Below are 23,516 nucleotides of genomic sequence, written 5' to 3'. Positions count from 1 at the left end.
TACAAGTATACCGATACAGTAAAGTACAGCCAGTCCAGTGTGGCTATGCCATGGAATATTGCAGAAAACCAGTTCCACTAAGCAATGAACGAACGGCTACTCTACAGTCTACAAGTCACCATTATGAAAGAATCAGAAAAATGCACTTATCCTCAACTCTCCTGAACGTGCCTGCTTCCCGCTAAAGACCAGGGCTGTCTGTGGCTCGGCTCTGTACTCAGCACCCTCAAACCTGGCACACTGTGATGATCTGTAAATATTAGCTGAATACACAGGGTTAAATTTTAAAGGAGCATCTTTGGAGCACAAGTTCTCATTGTTTCCTTAATCCCCAGTACAAAGAGCCAAATCATGTTTTTTTTTTTTTTTTTTTTTTTTTTTTTTTTATTGTTTTTGGCTGTTAGGTCTAATTTATTTTTATTTTCTGGCACCAGGGATTGAACCCGCAGGTGCTTAACCACTGACATACATCCCAAGCCATGTTTATATTTTACTTTGAGACAGGACCTCACTAAATTGCTGAGGCTGGCTTTGAACTTAAGATCCTACTACCTCAGTCTCCCAAGCCCCTGCCACTGGGATTACAGGCATGTGCCACCACACCCAAATTGGCTGTTAGGTTTAGAGCTAGCTAACATATAATTAAACATTAAAAAAAAAAAGAAAAAGTGCCTGCTGTAACATTAGATACTTTCTAGCACCTGACTGGATCTACTTTTCTTAAAGGCATTCTTTGTGTTAGTCATATGGTGGTGCTATGTGGAAGCCAGAACTTCATACCTTCAACAAAAAAAGACAGAAAACTTATAAATTAGATAAAAATCAATTTTCTAGTAAAATAAATAAAGGTACAGATTTTTAACACCTCATACAAAGTGTAAGGAAAGCGTAAATGTTAACTGATGCCAGCTGACACCAGCTGGGCACAGAGAAATCTGTGGGCGTTTGAGCATGCCGGACAGGGTGCACGACCAGAGAACACACCTTCTTTAGACTAAAGAGAACTCAGCTCCATCGCCCTTACATTCAACTTTGATTCTGTCTGGCAGAGGTGAACAGAAAGCCAAAGATGACAAATTACTCTCAGTAATTTCACTGAACACTTTAACTCCACAACTGAAGTCAGCTGCTAAGCGAGGCCAAACAGCCCACAGCCACTCAGTAATGCAGACACCCAAGCACCCAAAACTCAATTCTGCTGCCCACGCAATGTACATAGATTTTGATTATCACCATTGGTAGAAATATTTAGAACAACCACGGACTAGCACATACACAGGAATATGCCAAAAATGGGCCAAGCAGGTTGACCAAAGGCAAGGGCACCTGGAAGCACAATGTTTGACACATGATCATCGTGCATTTTACAGGGTTCAGTGTGACATTTTCACACACACTGGGAACACCTCTTTCGTATAAGATCAGGGACTACTGCCAAGGTCATGGACTAAAGGAAGATTTTTTAAAAAAGAAGATGTAATTATATCAGTGTTGCACGCTGTGCTTTTAACACTTGTGATCAACTCTCCCATCTCAGAGTAGCTATCCTCGTTTGCCTTGACTGTCTGTGGACCACATGTCCTTCTCCCTCCCCTCAAGCATTTTCATAATGACGCACTGAACTTACAAAGCTCTGGAGAAAGTGAATCACTCACTCACTTTAAGGGCTCAGGAGACAGTTTTGTGCCAGAGAGGTTGATGTGCATCAAAGCCAGGGAGCTGCTGAAGAACTGCTTGAAGGATGGGGGCACTTCTTTTCCTTTCCTGCAAAAACAGAGAGCTGTGAGCGGTCCCACTCCACCAGCTGCCCAACTGGCCCTCCAGACCTGCTGAACAACCCATGCACCAGTCACTCAGAAATGCGAAGGAGAGAGTAAACATCTAAGACCTAAAGGAAGAAATTGAGGCTGGTGCAGAACATGCCAGGTCTTCAAGTGCCCCGAGCATGTCTCCTTTTCTCAGCAGCCGGTGAACCGAGACCCTGGGTTCTCCAGGAAACTGCACACCTCCTGTTTATAAGCAGGAGGTCAGAGATGCACTCTTTGCGTTGATTTTAAGAGGTTTCCCACCAGGCAGAGTCAGACTTGAAGGATCACTGCCTGCGGGGGGCTGTGGGTTTAGAGGTAGCAGGACTCGGATGCAGCAAGGGCGGATGTGGTGCCAAGTTGAATGCCGGTTTCAAGTCTGACCGGTGAGAAGCCTGCTCCACAAATCACCTGTTAAGCTCCTCCATCCACTCTGAGAATCTAGGCTTCAGGCCCCAACTCAGAACAAAGACAAAACTCAAAAACAAGTGGCTGCCTGAGCCTCCCCGGGCCATTGGTGGGAAGGAAGTGCGTCGAACCACACAGCTGGGGACGAAGGAGAGCTGAAGGCTCCAGACACACTGGCACCGGATCCCTTGGCTGTTGGGTTCTCTCGGCAGAACTGCTGGAAGAGCTGAAGACGCGGCAGGCGGGGAGCATGCAGCCTGCGCAGGGAGCAGGTGGCTGACGGCACCGTACTCCAGGGGGAGCGAAGGTGGAGGCCCCACGTCCCGCCCACCCACCTCTAAGTCCATAATACTTCACACACACAGGTCTGGGGAGACCTGTGACCACCTGACAGGTTCAAAGTACAGTCTAAAACAAGACAACTTCAGGAAGAAAGATCCAAACAACCAGAATCTTCACCTGAAAAGATGAAAAACCAAACTGAGAGGGAAGAGTTGATAGGATGTACGGTATTACACACTTCCAAAGCTGCGTCCAGAGGGTAGAGCAAGGCCCGCTTTGGCGCTCCTGCTCCTGTCTGATAGGAAACGCTGTCCACTGACTCACTGAGAAGCTTTGCTCCTGCTGCTCTGCCTGGGTGCTGCCTGCTCAGTGTTTCTAGACATCGAGGGCCCCTTTCTGAGGGAGGCTGCCAGCTGCCACCTGAGAGCCACATGGCTCTCCAAGGACAGCAAAGGTAAGAGGAGGAGACAAGGGTCATTTCCAGAGATGCTTTGTGAGCAAGAAGGGGCTCTGCAGGGTCTTTCTTCCTCTGCTAAGTGGCTGTCAGGGCTCTGGAGAGGACAGGCCTCCCAGATAAAGGGAATGTGGCCACTGCCCTTGCTGAAAGCCAGTGGAGGTGGGGAGGAGTAGCCCTGGGGCTGGGGTGGGTCACTGCTGCTACAGAACCTACCCTGCCCGGCACACACAAATCATCTGTGAACAAAAGCGCGACTGGCCTAGCTAACAATTCACACCTCAACGTAAATGCAGTAATTTTGACATAATTACCGAGCGCTCCCCGCAGCTGTATCTAGTAAGGTGCCAGTATTAAACAATTTAATCACAACCTTTTGTTGGAAGATGAGGCAATTTGTTAGCACAGCGCTCTACACACTTAAAGCTGCCCTAGTGACCAGTCACCACAGAATCCACAGTGCCGTGGGTGCAGAGCCCAAGACACAAAGACCTACACAGTCGCTGGCGTCACTCCGAACTTCCATCACCGCCAGAGCCGCGCTTCCCAAGCTGCCGTCCAACACAGGAGCTGAGCAGAGCCCCCAGAAGAACCCAGAACCAAACACGTTGCCTCCCCCGCTGCGCTTCCTGGACTTGTGCCTTCTGACCTTTCTCTGCGGAGGAATCGGTGGCTTGTGTTTGGCTACTGCAAAGATTTACATGCATGTTCATGTAATGGAGCAAAAAGTACTTAAATACAGATTGACAAACTGGAGGCACAGCAGCGGGACAACGCTGCAAAGCCGAGGTCCCGGCCTGAGTAAGGGCCAGTCTCCGGGCACACAGAGCTCCGAAAACGTCAACTCTGGGCAATGGAGATGGCTCCAACGGGAGGCAGTACCCCACGCTGTGAGTGGAGGAGGAATAACCCAAGTCCTGTTTACCACCTGCACGCCCTCGGAAGGCTGCGCACTAGCCACATCAGAGAACAGGGCACAGATGCCACGCCCACGCAGCCAGGTCCCTTTGCCCTCCCGCCTGCCCGCACTCCATGCTGCTGCTGCCGCCGCCACTTCTACAAAGTGAAAAGCGTGCGCTTTGGGAAGGCCGGGTCTCGGCCCTGGGAGATACTTTATCCTCACTTCTAGGCTCATCCCTGCAAGACACCCACAGCACTTTCCAGAAGGGCTTTCGCTGTATGAAGAGAGTGCCTGCTCACATGAGGAGCCACCAGCCACACAGCGCACAGGGTTCTGTGCAGGTGCCAGTGAGAACACCAACCACAGTGAGGAAGAGGAGGGAACCGACTGCCCAGGCGCTGCCCACACGCCGCGCGCTCTGAGGCCATCCGCAGGCCGCATCCCTCGCAGTCTGTTGCATTGTGGTTACTTCCCTCCCCAGGGGAAGGCTCTGCTGAGGGCAGCGCCAGCAGGAGGGACCCGTACCGGTGCGAGAAGACAGTTCTGGAGAGATTGAGCACAGCTAGGTACTGAAGGCATCCGCGGAGGAGAGCGCCGCAGACCTGGGGAGAAACAAGCACCCTTACTTTCGAGTATTTCTAGGTCCACCAGGATGTCTTCCTAAAGAAAGGCCCTGTGCCCCATGCGCTCCTGAGACCCCCAAAGCTGTATAAAGGAACATTACCGTGTCCACGGAGCACTCTGTATTGGACAAATCCAGATGAGTAATGGCATTTGGCTGGGCCAAAAAATTGTACATGTGCTTGAAAAAAAAAAACGAAAATTAAATGTCAGGGTCTAGAAACACACATACCCCCCACAACACAGTTACTGTGTTAACAGGAAGCGGCCCATATTCCCCAGGATCATGCTGCTGTTCCCAAGAGGATTTGCAGAATTTCCTTGCATTCCCTTTCCTTCCCTGACAACAAAACTCTAAAGTTCACCTACAATAAATGTTTATGCTTCAGTTAAAAAAATGACCAAATTGAATCTTTTCTACCAAACCCCCCTTTTTATACATGCGACTTCATTTTCCTGGTTAGTTCAATTTTATTATGATTCTTGGAGTAGTGCTAGTTAATTTTAACTCTTGAAGGTGTTCACAGAAGCACTCGTCTGTGTTTGAGCCCTGGCATGCTCTCGGGCTGTACTCTTCCCAGGGTACTAGATTTTCCATCTCTAGTTATTTCCAAAAATCTAATGAGAACGGCCTGGCAGCACTATCCATCCTTAAAAAAATAAAAAATAAATAACACACAGGCGGCAAAGACCCTTGGGGTCTCAGGGGCACCAGAGCTACACTCCCCTCTCCCCCAGTGCGGGGCCCCTGAAGCAGACAGCTCATCCCTGCTGTTCCTCTGGGTCAGCCGCAGAGCTCACCGGGTGACCTGGCAAACGGTGGAGGGGACTCTCCTCAGCTTCCCTGGAGCCCACCAGACAGGTCAGTCCCAAAACTGGCTGAAGCTTATGCTGCGGGCCCGGCCACTGGCAAAGGCACCAAACGCAGCAGCTCACTGTGTAGGGCTGAGGAAATCCCTCTCCACCAGGTGACTCAGGAGGACATGACGGTAGCCTGGAGTGCTGTGGAGTGACTCGAGTCAGGACACCCCGCAGCCTGAGCTGCTCCCACTCGGGAACCCATCCCTTTCACCCACCTGCAGTGCCTCCGCTCACTGCCTGGCACTAGTGACCTTAGGGATCCGAATGTGGTGTGGCTCTGCTCCCAGCCACCAGCTGGGGGAGCTCCTGCCACCTGAAGCGGTGACAGCGCCCTTCTCTGAGGCTTTCCCCAGGCACAGGGGTAGCGGCCCTAGAGCGGCACTGTCGCTGGCTAGGAGCCTGCTCTGGCTCAGGCCTGACCCGTCCTCGCTCCCCAGAGGTGCGCTGGAGCAAGACTGCCCTGCCCAGGGGAAGCTTAGAACTCATTTGTCATCTGAGGCAACAACAAGGCCCAAGCTCGCCTCTCTCCTCCCTCACTCTGTTCCTCTGCTTGGCCCCTGCAGGGTTCCAGTGGCCTCCCATCGGCCTCCTCGCTTCACCCTGGAAGGGAGCGGGCGCGGGAATGGCCAATGAAGGTGCCACGGAAGCTGGGCAGTGCCCCAAGAAGTCCTGGTGCACTGGGAAACAGGTGCTCCCACACGATCTGAGTGCAAAGGAGGGAGAGAGACCAGAGAGGCATTCATCTGCATTCCCTGCCTTACCAGGAGGGGAAGAGCAGACAAATGAGAATACACCCACAGGGTTTCTCATCCCTGCCAAGCAGCAGAATGCAAATTAAGGTCCTTCAAAGATGCCCACTTGCTGTGGCCCAGTTGTTGAAGGAACACTTCTTCTCAATTCAGTGCTGCTGACCAGAAGGGGCCGTGTGCCCATATGGCAATAACCTACCTAGCACTCTGTGTCGGTGACATCAACCAGAGATCTGAATCACAGAGGCAGGTGCATGAGCATCACATTATAACTGGGGGATCTTTTTGGTTTCATAAACAAACGCTGAAGAGAGTTATTTTATTCATAGAACAGATGAGTTGGGGGTCTATCCTACAAACCCCTTTTAATTGAAAATAATTCTTAAAAACCCATCCATTTTCCCAACACTACAATTCAGTTTACATTACCAGTATTTCTTACGAGGGAAGTCTAGCAGGTGAAATAATGATTTAAAATGAAGGAAATAATTCCTTCAGAAAAATATTTCCAAAAACAAGTTAAACTTCAGCATCATTAAGTTAGAAGAGCCATCTGCGGTGACAGGCTGCGTTTAATTAAGGAGGGCTCCAGAGTTTTCACTGGAACCCTCCATAGGCTGGTCCCTGCACGATGCTGAGAGGTCCAGAAACAGCTGCAGAAGGTCGCATCTGAGCAGGTACCTCCGGGGACGGGAGCAGGATGAGGAAAGGCAAACTCACCGAGAGGTCATCTCCTCGGAGCACGTTCCCTGAGAGGTCCAGGTGGGTGAGGGTGGAGGCGGTCAATGGGTTGGCACTGAGTGACTGAGAAAGGCTGTTCACCCCTGTAAGGTCAAGAGAAGCCAGGCTCGGACCCCACGCTGGAAACGGAAGGGGGCTGGCGGGTTTCCACCAAGGGCACTGCACCCACCAGACTGCAGGACGGGGTTAAGCCGGAGCACCCACCGCCCTGCCCAGAGGACAGCTCTCCATCCCGCAGAATGGGAAAGAGCCAAGGAATCAGCTCTGCTCCCTTCCACCCATCCACCCCTTCCCATGTGACCTCGGAGTCTCAGTGACAGGAAGGAGCTCTCTGACTGGTGACCTTTACGTTTCCCCAAATCCGCCAAGAGACTCCTGACTTTGTGAGTGGCACTTAAAAGACACATGTGCAAAGGCAGGTAATATACGCGGCGTGACCCCTAGGAAGTTGACGGGGTGTCACTCTACTTCACATACGACATTCAGGGCAAAATCTGGATCGAAACAGATTTTACAATGTAGGAAGCAGCAAAGGAAGAACTTTCAGTCAACACTCCGTGGGTCTGCATGTACAGAACATGAACGGCCCAAGCCAGTGTCGACTGAACGGAGTGTCAGACCCACCTCCAAAGGCACGACTCCATGAGGAGGGCAAGGCTATTGGGGAGGCCAGGGCTGGGCTCTCCTCCAGGTACAACACCTCCCAACACAGGCCAAGTCGGCACCCAACAGCGTGTGGGTTTCAATCAGGTCCCCTCTCTTCACAGGAGACTCATCAAATGGAGCCCAGGACAGTCAGGTCACTTGAGGGCCTCACATTCTCCCCAAAACTCTGATGATTACTCATAAGACAACGGGATGGGGGAATCTCCATATTTCTATTAAAGTCTACTTTTCTAGCTAGGTGCAGTGGTGCACACCTGCAACCCCAGCGACTTGGGAGGCCAAGCCAGGAGGATTGCAAGTTTGAGGCTAGCCTCAGCAACTCAGTGAGGCCCTACGCAACTTATGTCTCAAAATAAAAATGGCTGAGACTGTTGCTCAGTGGTAGAGCACCCCTGGGTTCAACCCTGGGTACTGGGGATTAGACCCAGAGCTTCATGCATGCCAGGCAAACCATTCTTTGCCTTGGAAAAATGCAAAGACCTTCACGAAAAAACTAACTAGACCCTAGGATGCAAAGTCAGTGCTACGTAAGAAACATCTCCTCATCTTATGAAATCTTCTGAAAGTCACTGGGTCCTGGCCAGGGCTCTGAGGCCCAGGGATGCCACGGGTCCAGCAGAAGTCCAGCTCAGGGTGGACACAGACGGAACATGGGTGACCTTGCAGATCTGTGCTCAGCACCGGCACAGCCAAGCACAACCAAAGCAGCAGCAACAGCAAGGGTGCCTGCGCTGGACATGCACAGCCCTCCTGTCCTTGTCACCACTCCCCACAGGGCACAGGATGCTGACTGTTCACCTGGGCTTATGTTGTGTTAGGCACCACAAGTAACTCAGAGACACCGCAGAGCATACAGGAAAGTGCACATGGGTCTATACAGCACTGCGGGTTTCACAGAAGGACTTCGGAAGCATCTGTGAATTCTGGCGTCCACAGCAGGGGACAGCTTCCTGGAACCAGATTTCTGCAGCTACCGAGGGACAGCTGCATTCCCCATGCACTGAGGCAGCTACTACCTACAGGGCAGGAACCCAGGGCTTCTAACGAAGGGGTGGGGACCTGACCAGTCGTACTATTGAGAGGAACCTGCAAGGGCTGCAGGAAAGGTTGGTTTCTGGAGGTCCTCTCCTACAACTGCTGGGATGATGAATTTCCTTCAGTTTGTCTTCTAATAACATGAATCTGTTTATTAAATGAAACTATTTGAGTCTAAAACATATGGAGAATACCAGACTCTCATCAAGAAAGTCCTTTGTAAGATCTCATCCTTACTGACTATCGTAAGGCCCAGTAAATGAATTGCAGAATGAAAAGGCCAAGTGAGTCCTGACAGAATGTTCCTTGACGCATGTGGGCCCTTGGCAGGTGGTCAGCATCTGAGTGGACTTCAGAGGACCAGGTGAACAGCTCAGCTTCACGCCACGGAAGCGGCACACGGGACGTCCTCCCTGGCCCCCTGAGCCCTCGCTCTCATGCAGCCTGCCTCGGGGGCCCACTGAGAGCAGGAAATCATAAAAGCACAGGACTACAAAACAATCAGGGCTCTGACAAACCCAACTCAACACAGCTGCGGGCTGCTCCAGAGGCTGGCTGCCTGGTGACATCCACCATGTGTCTTCTTTACTACTGGAATGTTTACAGCTGGATAAGGGGGAGCCAGATGGCCCTGCCTTGACGTAATCTGCCAACCAGCAGGACACTTGCTGGAAATCCAGAAAACTATCAGTGAGCTAACATCTGAGGAAGAGAGGCATACTGGGAAGCGCCGGGAATGTCGTGAGGAAATTATTTTAGGATGTCTTGAATTATGGAGCCTTGAATATAAATGTTTTCAAGAAACTAAAATATAAATGTTAGTCAGATTCAACAGAAACTTAAAACTGCAGTTTAATCTGAGTTATTTTGAAATAGCAAACCTTTCAGAATCTATGTATAAGCCTTTAAGAAATCAATGTTAAAAAAAAAAAAAGCATGTCAAGGTATTTGTCTTAAAACAGATAACAAAAAAAATTGGGGGTCTCATATTATAAAACAATATGAATTCTCAGAACACATTCTGCTGTACACAGATTTTGTTGCAAGACAGAGATAACCAGCAGGACTGACCTGTGAAGGGGACAAGCAATGTGCAGCTGCCCTCAACACAGGGGGGCTGAGGGGCCCGGCTGAGCCCACAGAGCTCCCTGCCCTACCACTGAGAGGTGCCCAGAGGACCTCGGAACCCAGGCCCGTCCTGGGAAGGACACATGACTGCCACTTCCCTCCATCTGTTCAGTGGTACTGAACAAAGAAATGTCATCAAAAGGCCTTCAAACTGACTTGGGAAAGCCCTCCGTCCATAAAGAGCACAAGATACATATTAATACTTTTGAGAGATTGAGAACCACATAAAGTAAAAAAGAGATTAAAACTGAAACTAGAAAATGAACCAAGGATGTGGACCAGCCATTTCCCCAAAAGAAATACCAAGGACTAAGACAAGCAGGAAAAAATGGCCCAAGCAAGAACTGGAGGAACTAAACTTACAACGTCAGAGCGCTCTGGTGCACGCCAGAGGAGGGACGCAGAGGGCAACACCCAGGGGCTGAGAAGGCAGGGAAGCCTGCACAAACACCTGGGGACAAGTGGCGATGAATAAGAAGAGAAGCTTTTAAAAGTACACATACTCTTTGACCTAGTGATTCTACCTGCAAAAATCATCCTAAAAATGATATTAAGGAAATGGCCAAAATTAGCAAGCAAATTTATGTTGGTGTTGGTTGGATTATAAAAAACTAAAAACTATTTACATGGACAGCAATAGATTATTTAAATAGATCCTGGAACGTGATTCCAAACTCTAGAATACCATGCAGCCACTGAAAGCGACCCTGTATTTACCTAAGCAATCAGCACACACCGTGAAGGGAGAGCAGCTCATAAACTAGTGCAATAGAGTTCCATATATGCTGTGCATGTGTTTGCACCCACGTACGTAGTAAAGAAACTATGACAGAGGCTGGGCATCAATCTAACAGTGACAATCCTGTAATGTCTTAGCATTGCCATTAAAAGTCATTTTGTTTTCTTATTTATACTTTTCAATATCTTCTAAATCTTTACCATGAAGATGCAATGCACTGACCACCATCAGAAAAAGGGTTTTGTAAAACTGATTTTCTGACGTATAGCAGGAATAATGGAAAGGGGCTAAGATTTAGCTTCAGGCTCTGGAGATGGTTTCCAGCTCCAGGTTAGAAAGCACTGACAGCTGGGAAAATCTTTCCCTTTGGTAGGATAGGTTTATGTGTGCATGTAAAATCATGAGACGTAGGGAACTAATTCCAATTTCAAATCACTCTGAGTGTAACTGCAAGTTTAGAATAATGCCCGACTGGACAGATATAAAATCAAGAGGGCACCCCTTTTACCCATGGCATTAACAGTGACTGCCTGACATGCATCAGGTGCCAGGACACAGAAATGAAGGAGCCAAGAAATCCCTGACCCTGCAGAAACTTCCGGGCTAGGACACAATCAGAGGGCAGCAGCAAACATACTAAAACAGGGGGACCTACTACGGAACACAGAGGAAGGAGCATCTAGCTGCAGTGGTGAAGCAGGAGGACATTGTCCAGGAAAGCTCAAAGAGAAAGCGAGGTTGAAGCTGAATTTTATAGGGTGAGCAGGACACTGAGGCTGTCCCAGGGTGAAATAAAAGTACATAAAAACATCACAGAATAAAATGATGGTGGTGGTAATCGTGATGATAGTGACAGTGGTGGTGACAGTGATGATGGTAGACAGTAATGGTACTGGTGACTGCGGTGACGGTGCTGGTGGTGACGATGTTGAGGTGTGATGGCGTTGAGGGTAAAGTTGATGGTGGCTGTAGTGATGATGGTGATGGAGGTCATGGTGATGATGGTGAGGGTGATGTGGTGGTAAAGATGGTGGTGATTGTGGTAATGATGGTCATGGTGATGGGGGTCATGGTGATGATGGTGAGGGTGATGATGATGTTGGTGGTGATGATGATGTTGGTGATGATGGTGTTGGTGGTGATGGTGAGGGTAATGGTGATGGTGGTGATGGTGACATGTGATGATGGTCATGGTGATGATGGTGAGGGTAATGGTGGTGGTGATGGTGGTGGTGGTGGTGATGGTGGTGATGATGGTGAGGGTGATGTGATGGTGGTGGTGATGGTGGTGGTGATGGTGGTGATGATGGTGAGGGTGATGTGATGGTGGTGGTGATGATGATGGTGATGGTGGTCATGGTGATGATGGTGAGGGTAATGGTGGTGGTGATGGTGATGGTGGTGATAATGGTGAGGGTAATGGTGGTGGTAATGGTGATGGTGGTGATGGTGATGTAATGGTGATGGTGGTGATGATGGTGAGATGTGATGATGATGGTCATGGTGATGGTGGTCATGGTGATGATACTGAAAGTAATGGCGATGGTGGTTTCGTAGTGATGGTGGTGGTCGTGGTAGTAACAGCAGCTGCAGCTGGTGATATCTATTAAGCCCTTTGGTTCCAGAAACCACACTATTATCTATATTAACTAATTTAACTCTCTACCTGTGATGAGATAGATCCTCTTATTTCTGTGTTACAGATGAGACAACCAGGGAAGGAGATGTAAAAGTCAGGACTGAACCACAGGCACCCTAACAAGACTGACGATCTGCATATGATGCCTTCATAAGAACTACCAAGCTCAGTTCAAGAAACCTGCACCACAGGCCCACAATGGTCCAGGCCTGGGGCTCGGTGCTGAAGATACAGAGGAAAGAGGGGCACCAGCTGCAAGGAGAGATGCAAAGCTTGCACAGAGCAGGGGTGTGGGATCCAGAAGGAACATGACAGGAGGAGCAGCAACTCTGCAGTGGCCTCAGGAACAGCAGACGCACCTCAGCAGAGAAAGTCACAGATGAAGCTTTTGTGAAATGAACAGCAGCTCTCCAAGAATGCGGGGCGAGAGGAGAGCTGCTGCAGGCCTGGGTGGAGGGTGAAGGTGGGCGAAGGTGGAGGAACGCAGGGGGGCTTCTGATCTCGAGATGCAGGTGGCAGTGCAGCAAAATAATAAGGGGACTAACAGGACCTGACAGGTCCCGGATAAACGAGAGGGAGGAAGTGAAGTCAGGAGGGACCCAGGGAGAAAATTAGGCCATTTCCAGAGGCAGCCACGGGAAGCAGAGACACTGGAGCAGGCACGGCAGGAGAAGCTCTGTGAGACCAACAGCCCAGCCACAGGGAAGCCGACGTCTGCAGGAGGAACCAGAGGACCACCAGGTACCAGGGGAGGGCGGGCAGCTGAGCAGCCAGGCGGGCATGCACCAACTCGAATGGAAAAACCTAAGGACGGCAGTGTGTGCATTTCAAAACGATTCTCCACTCTGAAAGCGCTGGAGACCCCAGGTTTGAAGTGCACCCTGTATTTATCTTAGAACTGCCAGAGTCCTGAGATACGTGCATTTCCACGTGAAGGGTCATAATGGACACGAATTCCAACACGCGGGCAGCAGGTGCGGCAATGACAGACACAGTGACAAGTAAATAAAGCATACTGTACCTTTAGGTGACAATGAGGTTTTAGATAAATTTAAATGCTTTAATCCCTTTGGGAGTTTGGCAAATTGAATACTTAGAGAGGACACACCTGAGAAGGGAGAAAGAGAGAGATTATTAGACTTTTCAAGTTCTCAGTTGTATTTGACAGGGCATGAAAATAAAATCAATTCCAATTCAAGTGATTGTATTTTCTGTCCATAGCCGGAGGCAATTTCCCAGTCGTTTACCATCGTGCCCCCTTTTCCGCCTGCCCGACCTGCGGGGTAGGAGAAAGGGAAGGGTGTCCATCCATACAACAGTGTCTGAAACTTGTCTGTTACCAACAGTTCTCTTTGGTCAGATGGGACCCTCTTCAGATGGTCCCGTCCGCAGCACAAACCCTTCTGGGAATGCAACAGAATTGCTCCCCTGTTCTATTTAACCTCTGTCTTCCTGAGCTGACTCTTCTGGATGGGAGCTGCATCCCATTTAATTATAGTCAAGAATGGAATCATATTAACTACTCAGATAACAGCTTCACTTTTAACACATGGGTCCCAAAACTTAACTGGCTCACGGTTAACAACCTCAGACGCAGCACCAGCACGGTTCAGGCATTTTTCCTTTGTGGTACTGGCGACTGAACCCAGGGGTGCTCTACCACTGGGCTCCGCCCCCAGCCCCTTTTTTCTTTTATTTTGAGATAGGACCTCTGAAGTTGCTGAGGCTGGACTTGAACTTGTGAGCCTCAGCCTCCGCCTCTGCTCCCTAAGTGACTGGGATCACAGGCATGCAGCACTGCACCTGACTGCTTCAACTTCTTAACGCCAGGTTTCGTAACTGGAAAAGACTCAAGAACTTAAGTGTTTAAAATCGAGGGCTGGAGTGGGAGGACAGAGACACCGGCTCCCTCGTGGGGACCACAATGAAGGCAGAGTGTTGGGGTGAGGAAACACGCAAGAGGTGAGTATGCGCCCTCCACAGCCTCTCGAGCAGCCCCTCGTGCAGGTGGGCCGTCACCTCCCCAGGGGCTTCCGGGGAGGATCCTTAAATAACAACAAGCACGCCCCCCAAGACTGATTCCGAGGTCCCAGTGGAATCACTGTGCTAGCTGCTGCCCTATCGCATAACCCCAGATTCTCTACAAGTCTTACCATTTTATGAGAAATAACTACGTGGAAATCACGTAAAGGACGTGCACCCCGACTAAGCATGAGTGCTTCCCCAAGGGTGGTGCATGTTCTGGGAACCCCTGCCTCTCTCTAGAAAGGCTGATTGTCAAAGGGGTGGGGAAAGCATTTCATTAAACAAGGCTAAGAAGACTCTGTCAGGCGGGTGGTGCATCCTGCAATCCCAGTACTCGGGGGACAGAGGCTGGAGGATCTCAAGTTTGAGGCCAGCCTGGGCAACTGAGCAAGGCCCTGTCTCAACACGAACACTGAAAGGGGCCGGATGTAGCTCAGGGGTAGAGCACCCTGGGTTCAGCCCCAGTGCTGCCCAACTGAGAGAGGAGAGAGCTCATCTCTGCAGCCTCTGTCCATTCAAGAACACGAGCACATGCTACTTCTCTTTCTTATTTATTTTGCATCAGTGGGATTGAACCCAGGGCCCTGCGCACGCTAAGAAAACTCCAAGGTACTGAACTCACTTTCAGCCCCAAGAAGAGTAATCTGGGAAAGTTCCCCACAGAGAAGCAAAGCCGCCAGGCGAACAAGCACATGTGCTGTCCAGCTCAGGAACCGGCAACGCTCCTCCATCACCGCCCAGGGCAGAGCAGCACCTTCCCACGCTGTGGAGGCAGGGGTGGCACCGCAGGGCAACCACACGCAGGCCTGGGAGCGCTGGGGTGGCTCCATTCCCAGCCCAGGCAGCGGTTCTGCAGTAGCGCACACCGTGCAAAAACCCACTAAGGCCTACGGTTTGGGTCCTGAAAGGCTGGGTCCCTAGGGAGGTTCTGCTGGGAGGTAAGGGAACCTTTAGGAGGTAGGCCTCACGGAGGCCTGCAGCTCCCTGGGCAAACGCCCTCAAAGGGAACCGCGGGACCCCAGTCTCTTCCTCCGTGCTTCGTGGCTGTCGGTGTGAGCAGCTTTCTCTGCCGTGATCTCCACCGTGATCTCCACCGTGATGTGTCACCTGACCACAGGTCCAAAGTCAAGGGGCTGGACCTCCAGGACTGAGAGCCAAACAGACTTTTCTCTTTATGAGTTAATCACGTTGGGCTTTTTTGTTATAGCGACGGAACTTGTGTAACACACTTGAGCTTCATGAACTTTTCTGGATGCACATGTGCTACAATGACAATAAAACTATTTTTAAGGGCTGGGGAGATAGCTCAGTTGGTAAAGTGCTTGCCTTGTAAGCACAGGGCCCTGGGTTTGATCCCCAGCACTGCAAAAAAATATATATATATATTTTTAAAACTACAGGTTTCCACTTTTAAATTTTGATAGGAGTTATCACTGCCCACTCATCACAAATATTGTCTTTTATTTAGCAATGTATACACTATAATGATATCAATAAAAACAATATCTTAAAAGCCACATTCTTCATTCAATCATTCCAAAAATATCATTTACAAGACCAAATTTTTTCCTGCTAAAATCCACCACTAAATTTCAAATTTATATTCCAGCTGGTTTATTTTGCTTCATTCTTTGAGAAGACAACAATTTTAAACGTTTAATAGTCTTTTTTCCCATGCCTCACATGGACTCACTGCTAGAGGGGAAGACACAGGAACAACATGAAAACACAACGGAAGAAAGTGTCACCAACAAACCAAGAGGCTACATTAATAGAATCCAGTGACAGCATAGCAGCAGAAATGTCAGAAAAGGACTTCAGAATGTACATAATTAAAATGATCCTTGAAGCAAATGATGATTTAAGAGAACAAATGTAGGCAGTGAATGATCGCTCCAATAAACAGTTAAAAGAGCAAATGCAAGAAGCAAAAGATCATTCCAATAAAGAGAGAGAGATTCTGGGGAAGAAAAAAAAAAAACCAAATCCTTGAAATGAAGGAAACAATAAACCAAATTAAAATCTCAATAGGAAGCATCACCAACAGAATAGATCACATGGAAGACAGAACCTCAGACAATGAAGACAAAATATTTAGTCTTGAAAATAAAGCTCACCAAACAGAGAAAATGGTAAGAAATCATGATGGTAACCTTCAAAAATTATGGGATATAATGAAAAGACTGAATTTAAGAATTATCAGGATAGAGGAAGGCACAAAGATACAAACCAAAGAATTGAACAAACTGTTCAAAGTAATATCAGAAAATTTCCCAAACCTGAAGAATGAAATGGAAAATCAAATACAAGAGGCTTAGAGAACACCAAATTCACAGAATCACAACAGATCCACACCAAGGCACATTATAATGAAAATGCATAACATTCAAAATAAAGATAGGATTTTGAAGGCCACGAGAGAAAAGCATCAGATTACATATAGGGGGAGACCAATACGGATAGCAGCCAACTTCCCAACCCAGACTCTAAAAGCTAGAAGGGCCTGGAACAACATATTTCAAGCTCTGAAAGAACATGGTTGCCAACCAAGAATCTTATACCCAGCAAAACTTACTTTCAGATTTGACAACGGAATAAAATCCTTCCATGATAAACAAAAACTAAAAGAATTTACAAATTGAAAGCCTGCACTACAGAACATTCTTGGCAAAATATCCCATGAGGAGGAAGTAAAGAACAACAATGCGTGTCAGTAAAGGGAGGAACTACCCCAAAGGAAAAGTCAATCAAAGGAAAAACCAAGTCATGTTAAAAACCAAAAATAAGCCAAAATGAGTGGGAATGAAAATCATATCTCAATAATAACCCTGAATGTTAATGGCCTAAACTCATTAATCAAAAGACATAGACTGGTAGATTGGATTAAAAAGAAAGACCTAATAATATGCTGCCTGCAAGAGACTCATCTCATAGAAAAAGACATCCAGCAACTGAAGGTGAAAGGATGAGGAAAAACATACCACGAACATGGACTCAGTAAAAAAAGCCAGGGTCTCCATCCTCATATCAGATAAGTGGACTTCAAGCCAAAGTTAGTCAGAGGGGATAAAGAACATTTTGCACTGTTTAAGAGAACCATAAATCAGCAAGACATAACAATTGTAAATATTTATGCCCCAAACAATGGTACATCCATGTATGATAAAAAAAATCCTTCTCAATTCCAGGGAACTAATAGACCACAACAGAATAATTCTTGGTGATGTTAACACATGTCTCTCACCACTGGATGGATCTTCCAAACAAAACTGAACAAATAAGCTATACAACTAAGTGATACCATCACTGATTTAGATTTAACAAACATACATAGAATATTCTAACCATCAATGTGTGAATACACTTTCTTCTCAGCAGCACATGGATCCTTCTCTAAAATAGACCATATGTTATGCCACAAAGCAGCCCTTACTAATACAAAAAAATAGATACTATTTTGTATTCTATCATATCATAATGGAATTAAATTAGAAATCAATGATAAAATAAAAAAAATACTCTAACACATGGAGACTAAATAATATGATCCTGAATGGTGTAATGATAACAGAAGACATCAGGGAGGAGATAAAAAAAAAATTCCTAGAGGTAAATGAGAACAATGATACAACATATCAAAATCTCTGGGACACTCTGAAAGCAGTACTAAGAAGAAAGTTCATTGCATTGAGTCCATATGCTAAAAGAATAAAAAGACAATAACTAAATGACCTAACATAATATCTCAAAGCCAAAGAAAAAGAAGAACAGATCAACACCAAAAGTAGTAGAAGACAGGAAATGATTAAAATCAGAGATGAAATCAATAAAATTGAAACAAAAGAAATAATTAAAAAAACTGACAAAACAAAAAGTTAGTTCTCAGAAAAAATAAAATTGATAAACCCTTAGCCACACTGACAAAGAGAAGGAGAGAGAAAACTCAAATTACTAGAATTTGTGATGAAAAAGGAAATATCGCAAAAAACACCACTGAAATACAAAACATAAATAGAAGGTACTATGAAAATATATACTCCAACAAAACAGAAAACATCCAAGACATTGACAAATTTTTAGAGACATATGATCCTCCCAAACTGAATCAGGAGGACATACACAATTTAAACAGATCAATTTCAAGCACTGAAACAGAAGAAGTCATCAAAAGCCTAGAACCAAGAAAAGCCTGGGACCAGATGGATTCTCAGCTGAGTTCTACAAGACCTTCAAAGAAGAATTAACACCAATATTCCTCAAAGCATTCCATGAAATAGAGAAAGAGAACCCTCCAAAACACATTCCATGAAGCCATTATCATTCTGATACCAAAACCGAAGACACATCAAGAAAAGAAAACTTTAGACTAATATCCCTGATGAACATAGACACAAAAATCCTTAACAAAATTCTGGCAAATTGCACACAAAAACATATTAAAAAGATAGTGCACCATTATCAAGTGGGGTTTATCCCAGGAATGCAAGGTTGGTTCAAAAAAATGAAACCAATAAACATGATTCATTGCATCAATAGACTTAAAGTTAAGAATCATATGATTATTTTAATAGATGCAGAAAAAGCATTTGACAAAATACAGCACCATTTCACGCTCAAAACACTAGAAAAAATAGGGATAGGAGGAACATACCTCAACATTGTAAAGGCTACCTATGTTAAGCCCATGGCCAAAATCATTCTAAATGAAGAAAAACTGAATGCATTACCTCTAAAAACTGGAACAAAACAGGGGTGCCCTCTTCTACCACTTCTATTCAACATTGTCCTTGAAACACTAGTCAGAGCAATCAGACAGACCAAAGAAATTAAAGGGATAGGAATAGGAAAAAAAGAACTCAAGCTATCACTATTTGCCAACAACATGATTAAAAAACTCCACTAGAAAACTTATGGAACTAAGAAATGAATTCAGCAAAGTAGCAGGATAAAAAATTAACAAGCATATATCTAATGTATTTCTATTCCTAAGTGATGAATCCTTTGAAAGAGAAGTTAGGAAAACCACTCCATTGACAATAGCCACAAAACAAAACAAAACAAAACAAAATATTGAGAATCAATATAACAAAAGAGGTGAAAGACCTCTAACAATGAAAACTACAGAACATTAAAGAAAGAAATTAATGAAAACCTTAGAAGATGGAAAGATCTCCCATGTTCTTCGATAGGCAGAATTAATATTGTCAAAATGGCCATACTACCTAAAGTGCTATACAGATTGAATGCAATTCCAATTAAAATCCCAATGACGTTCCTCATAGAAATAGAGAAAGCAATCATGAAATTCATTTGGAAGAATAAGACACCCAGAATAGCCAAAGCAATCCTGGGCAGGAAGAGCAGAGCAGGTGGTATCACAATACCAGACCTTCAACTATACTACAGAGCAATAGTAACAAAATGGCATGGTATTGGCGCCAAAATAGACAGGCAGACCAATTGTACAGAATAGAAGACACAGAGACAAATCCACGTAAATACAGTTACCTCACACTAGACGAAGGTGCCAAAACCACAATGGAGAAAAGATAGCCTCTTCAACAAATGTTGCTGGGAAAACTAAATATCCATACGCAGCTAAGTGAATGTAAACCCCTATCTCTCACCCTGCACAAAACTCAACTCAAAATGGATCAAGGACCTCAGAATTAGACCAGAGACCCTGCACCAAATAGAAGGAAAAGTAGGCCCAAATCTTTATCATGTTGTCTTAGGACCAGACTTCCTTAATAAGACTCCCAGAGCACAAAAAATGAAAGCAAGAATTAATAAATGAGGTAAATTCTAACTAAAAAGCTTTTTGTCAGCACAGGAAACAATAATGTGAAAAGAGAGCCTACAGAGTGGAGAAAATCCTTTCCACCTGCACTTCAGATAGGGAACTAATCTCCAAAATTTATGAAGAACTTAAAAAACTTTGTACCAAAAATATAAAGAACCCAATCAATAAATGGGCTAAGGAACTGGGCAAACACTTTACAGAAGAAGATATACAGGTGATTAATAAATATGTAAAAAAATGTTCACCATCTCTAGTAATTAGAGAAATGCAAATTAAAACCACCCTAAGATTTCATCTCACCTGATTAAAATGGCTATTATCAAGAACATAAGCAATAATAGGTATTAGTGTGGACGTGGGAAAACAGGCACACTTGTACATTGCTGGTGGAGTTGCAAATTGGTGCAGCCACTCTGGGGAAAGCAGTGTGGAGATTCCTCAGAAAACTTGGAATGGACCCACCTTTTGACCCAGTTATCCCACCCCTTGGTTTATACCCAAAGGACTTAAAATCAGCATACTATAATAACACAGCCACATCAATGCAAGATTGTGGAACCAAGGTAGATGCCCTTCAATTGATGAGTGGATAAAGAAACCGTGGTATATGTACACAATGGAATATTATTCAGCCGTAAAGAAGAATAAAATTATGGCATTTGCAGGTAAATGTATGAACTGGAGAATATCATGCTAAGTGAAATATGTCAATCCCAAAAAACTAAAGGCCAAATGTTTTCCCTGATAAGTGGATGATGATACATAATGGGCCCGGGGGTGGGGAGGGTGAAGAGAAGAATGGAGGAACTTTGGTTTGTGTAGAGGGAAATGAGGGGGGAGAAGCCGGGGTATGAAAGATGGTGAACTGAGACAGACATCATTACCCTATGTATACATATGATTACATGAATGGTGTGAATCTACATCATGTACAACCATAGAAACAAAAATTTGTACCCCATTTGTGTACAATGAATCAAAATGCTGTCTGTAAAAATTAAAAAATAAATATAAAAAGTCTTTTTTGTGTCAGTCATTCTTATAACAGCACACAAACCTGTAAATGCTCAAGCCAAAGGCTGCATTTTAGGGATAGAACATCAACTTTACATGGCTGGAGACTCCACACACCTGTTCATCCCTGATTCCCAAACACCTGTATAGGGAAGGAGGTTCCTGGAAAGGAAAGATAACCCAGCCACATTCTCTGGAAGCACATCAAACCAAAAGTAACACAAGACACAAAGTGAAGTTCCTAAATTCAGATACAGGTGAGAGTCACATTGGATAGTTTGGCTTTTTAAAAAGGAGATCTAAAAGTAAACAATTAAAAGTAGAGATATAAAAGCACAGATAATGTAGCTAATGTATCTATTTTTCAAATTCTAGATGAGTTATTGGAAACATGATGGCTACTTAAGAACACATCCAATTAAAAACACAGTTCTCTATCCTAGAAAAGGTGGTTATAATGAATTATTTGTCTTAAAGACTTGTTTTACAAAATATATACCATAGGCTTGGTAATAGTAAGATTAAGTGGTGCCAGGTTCTCACATATTACAAAAATCCAAAAGAGACTGTCTCTCTTGAAAGGTTTTTGTTTCTTTGACATGCAGTCATAACCACATTTCTTCTTTAAAGAAACACTGTCGCCCATGCTAATGAAATAAAATGCATAACTCGGGCAGTACTGCTCATTTATAATGAATATAATAAGAAGAGGGTCAGGGTGCAGCTCAGAGGTAGAGCACCGGCTTTGCATGCACTAGACCCTGGGTTCAACCTCTAGCACCAGAAATAATAACAGAGAATTAAACTGATGGATGACACTTTCTCTCCATCCTTTGGATTTAAACTAGAATGAAAATATCTAGTCATGTGAGAACAGAACCCTTATATAAATTAAGTCTTGGTATAACTAACTGAAATCATTATTCATGTTTAAGAGTGGCACGCTTTTATTTCTACACAACGAAATTTTTGCTTATAGGAAATTTCATGGACCAGTTTTCCATATACTCTCTCTAGGGACGCGGCACATTCCAGACTGTGAGAAAACATAACTCCGGAATCAGTTGAATCTGGATTGAAATTAGGCTGTAAGACCTGGGGGATGTCCCCCATTTCTGCAGTGTCCACCTATTAACTGGAGAGAAGGCACAGAAGTCACGTTGGAGACCGTGCACGAAGAGCCTTCGCACAGCACCCGGCACGCGGCACTGGCGGGGTGAGTCCGGCTAACCTAGGAAGAATCATCAGGCACCCCAGCGAAAGCGCCTGAGGAGACGCAACCACGCATGCGTCAGGAGCGGCCAAGCATGCCACACCCACAGACCCCGGGGAACACGGGTCTGGAGTGTGAGCTGCCGCCCTGGTGGAAGCTTCTCCGCAGGGTCCCACATTAAAGGGGACACACACACACACACACAGACATCCGTGCATGCATGCATACATACATATATACATATATAACTACCACCAAAACACACAGACAACAGCAGCCAGGCCAGAGAAGGGTGATGTGTTCACACCAGGAAAGAGAAAGATGGGGTCTCACAATCTCTAGAAAGGTAAGCAGTTCGTACACCAAGGACCCCGCTTCAGCAGACGGGAGTCTTGCAAATGTGAATCCCAAGAAAATAAAATAACTTTCCCTGTGTGTTCTGGAAGGCCTTACTCCATGGCACTCAAAGCGACTAATGGTCAAGAAAACTGTCCTGCAAAGAAAAGACCAGGCAACACTTTCTCATGGTCAAAACTATTCAATTCAAACTTTTGGCCAAAAAATACAGGCAGCCTTTGGAGCTTTACCATTAAAACTTCTGCAGAGGACTTCCTGGATGAATGACCTTCCTTGTGATTTTATAAATATGTGTCAAAATAAGAAGAAAGGTCCAATTTTAATTTTTCTCTTCAAAATGAAATTATTATAGCTCCTTCTGCTTTGAAGCATTTTTGCCTAATAAAAAAAAGTAATTATAAAATGTTTAGCATAATAATTTGCTATCAGATGTTATTAACTTGCAAACACAGGAAAATTAAATTTGACATTGCAAATTGAACCTCATTAATCATGTATGCACCTAAAAGCCTATAACACCATAAAAATTCTAACACTTGTATATTTTGGAATCATTATGACTCACAGTAGAAAATAGTTTAAGGTAGGTCCTTGTTAATTTGGAGCATCAATATTAAAAATTTAACACATTTCTGCCAGTGGAGTTGTAGCAATATGATGTGGAGAAACCAGACTAAAAAAATAATATCATTAACAAAGGCAACAGAGTCATACTGGTAAGAACACATGACAATAAATAGAGACATGCTTCTTGTACTCTTTTCTTTTACTTGCTGATTGTATTTTGAATACATCACTTAAATTTAATAAATCTCCATTATGGTCCCTAAAAAAATATAGAATGCACTGTTTTACATCTTCCTGCAAAGGTTTATAAGAAATAATTATCTGTGACTCACAATCCGTGTATGTACCTAATCCATTATTAAGTCCACTATTCATTCTACTTGACCTTATGAAGTCATTTTTGAGAAAATGTGTAGATTACTTGAAATTTAGATTACTAATAAAGTCATATAATTTTATTAAAGATAATTCTTTTGAAAAAATGAAGAGGAAAAGGATGGAGAAGGAG

At 45.3% G+C, this 23,516-nt stretch overlaps 1 protein-coding gene across 4 annotated transcripts in view; it reads right to left on the bottom strand.

The window, feature by feature from the left end:
• The window catches only part of CARMIL1 (capping protein regulator and myosin 1 linker 1), a 250,597-nt gene that overhangs the window by 96,594 nt on the left and 130,487 nt on the right, over positions 1–23,516 (bottom strand). For all 4 annotated transcript variants that reach the window (XM_079148814.1, XM_079148815.1, XM_079148816.1 and 1 more), the window contains 5 exons: positions 13,051–13,137; positions 6,802–6,905; positions 4,575–4,652; positions 4,376–4,452; positions 1,660–1,764 (listed from right to left, as the gene is read on the bottom strand). In XM_079148814.1, coding sequence (XP_079004940.1) covers positions 1,660–1,764; positions 4,376–4,452; positions 4,575–4,652; positions 6,802–6,905; positions 13,051–13,137 — 451 coding nt within the window. The remainder of the gene's footprint in view (positions 1–1,659; positions 1,765–4,375; positions 4,453–4,574; positions 4,653–6,801; positions 6,906–13,050; positions 13,138–23,516) is intronic.

Source organism: Sciurus vulgaris (assembly GCF_902686455.1).
Source record: "Sciurus vulgaris genome assembly, chromosome: 7".
In the NCBI taxonomy this organism is placed as follows: Eukaryota; Metazoa; Chordata; class Mammalia; order Rodentia; family Sciuridae; genus Sciurus; species Sciurus vulgaris.
The sequence above is the reverse complement of the archived record's forward strand: the minus strand, read 5'-3'. Positions and strand labels throughout refer to the sequence as shown.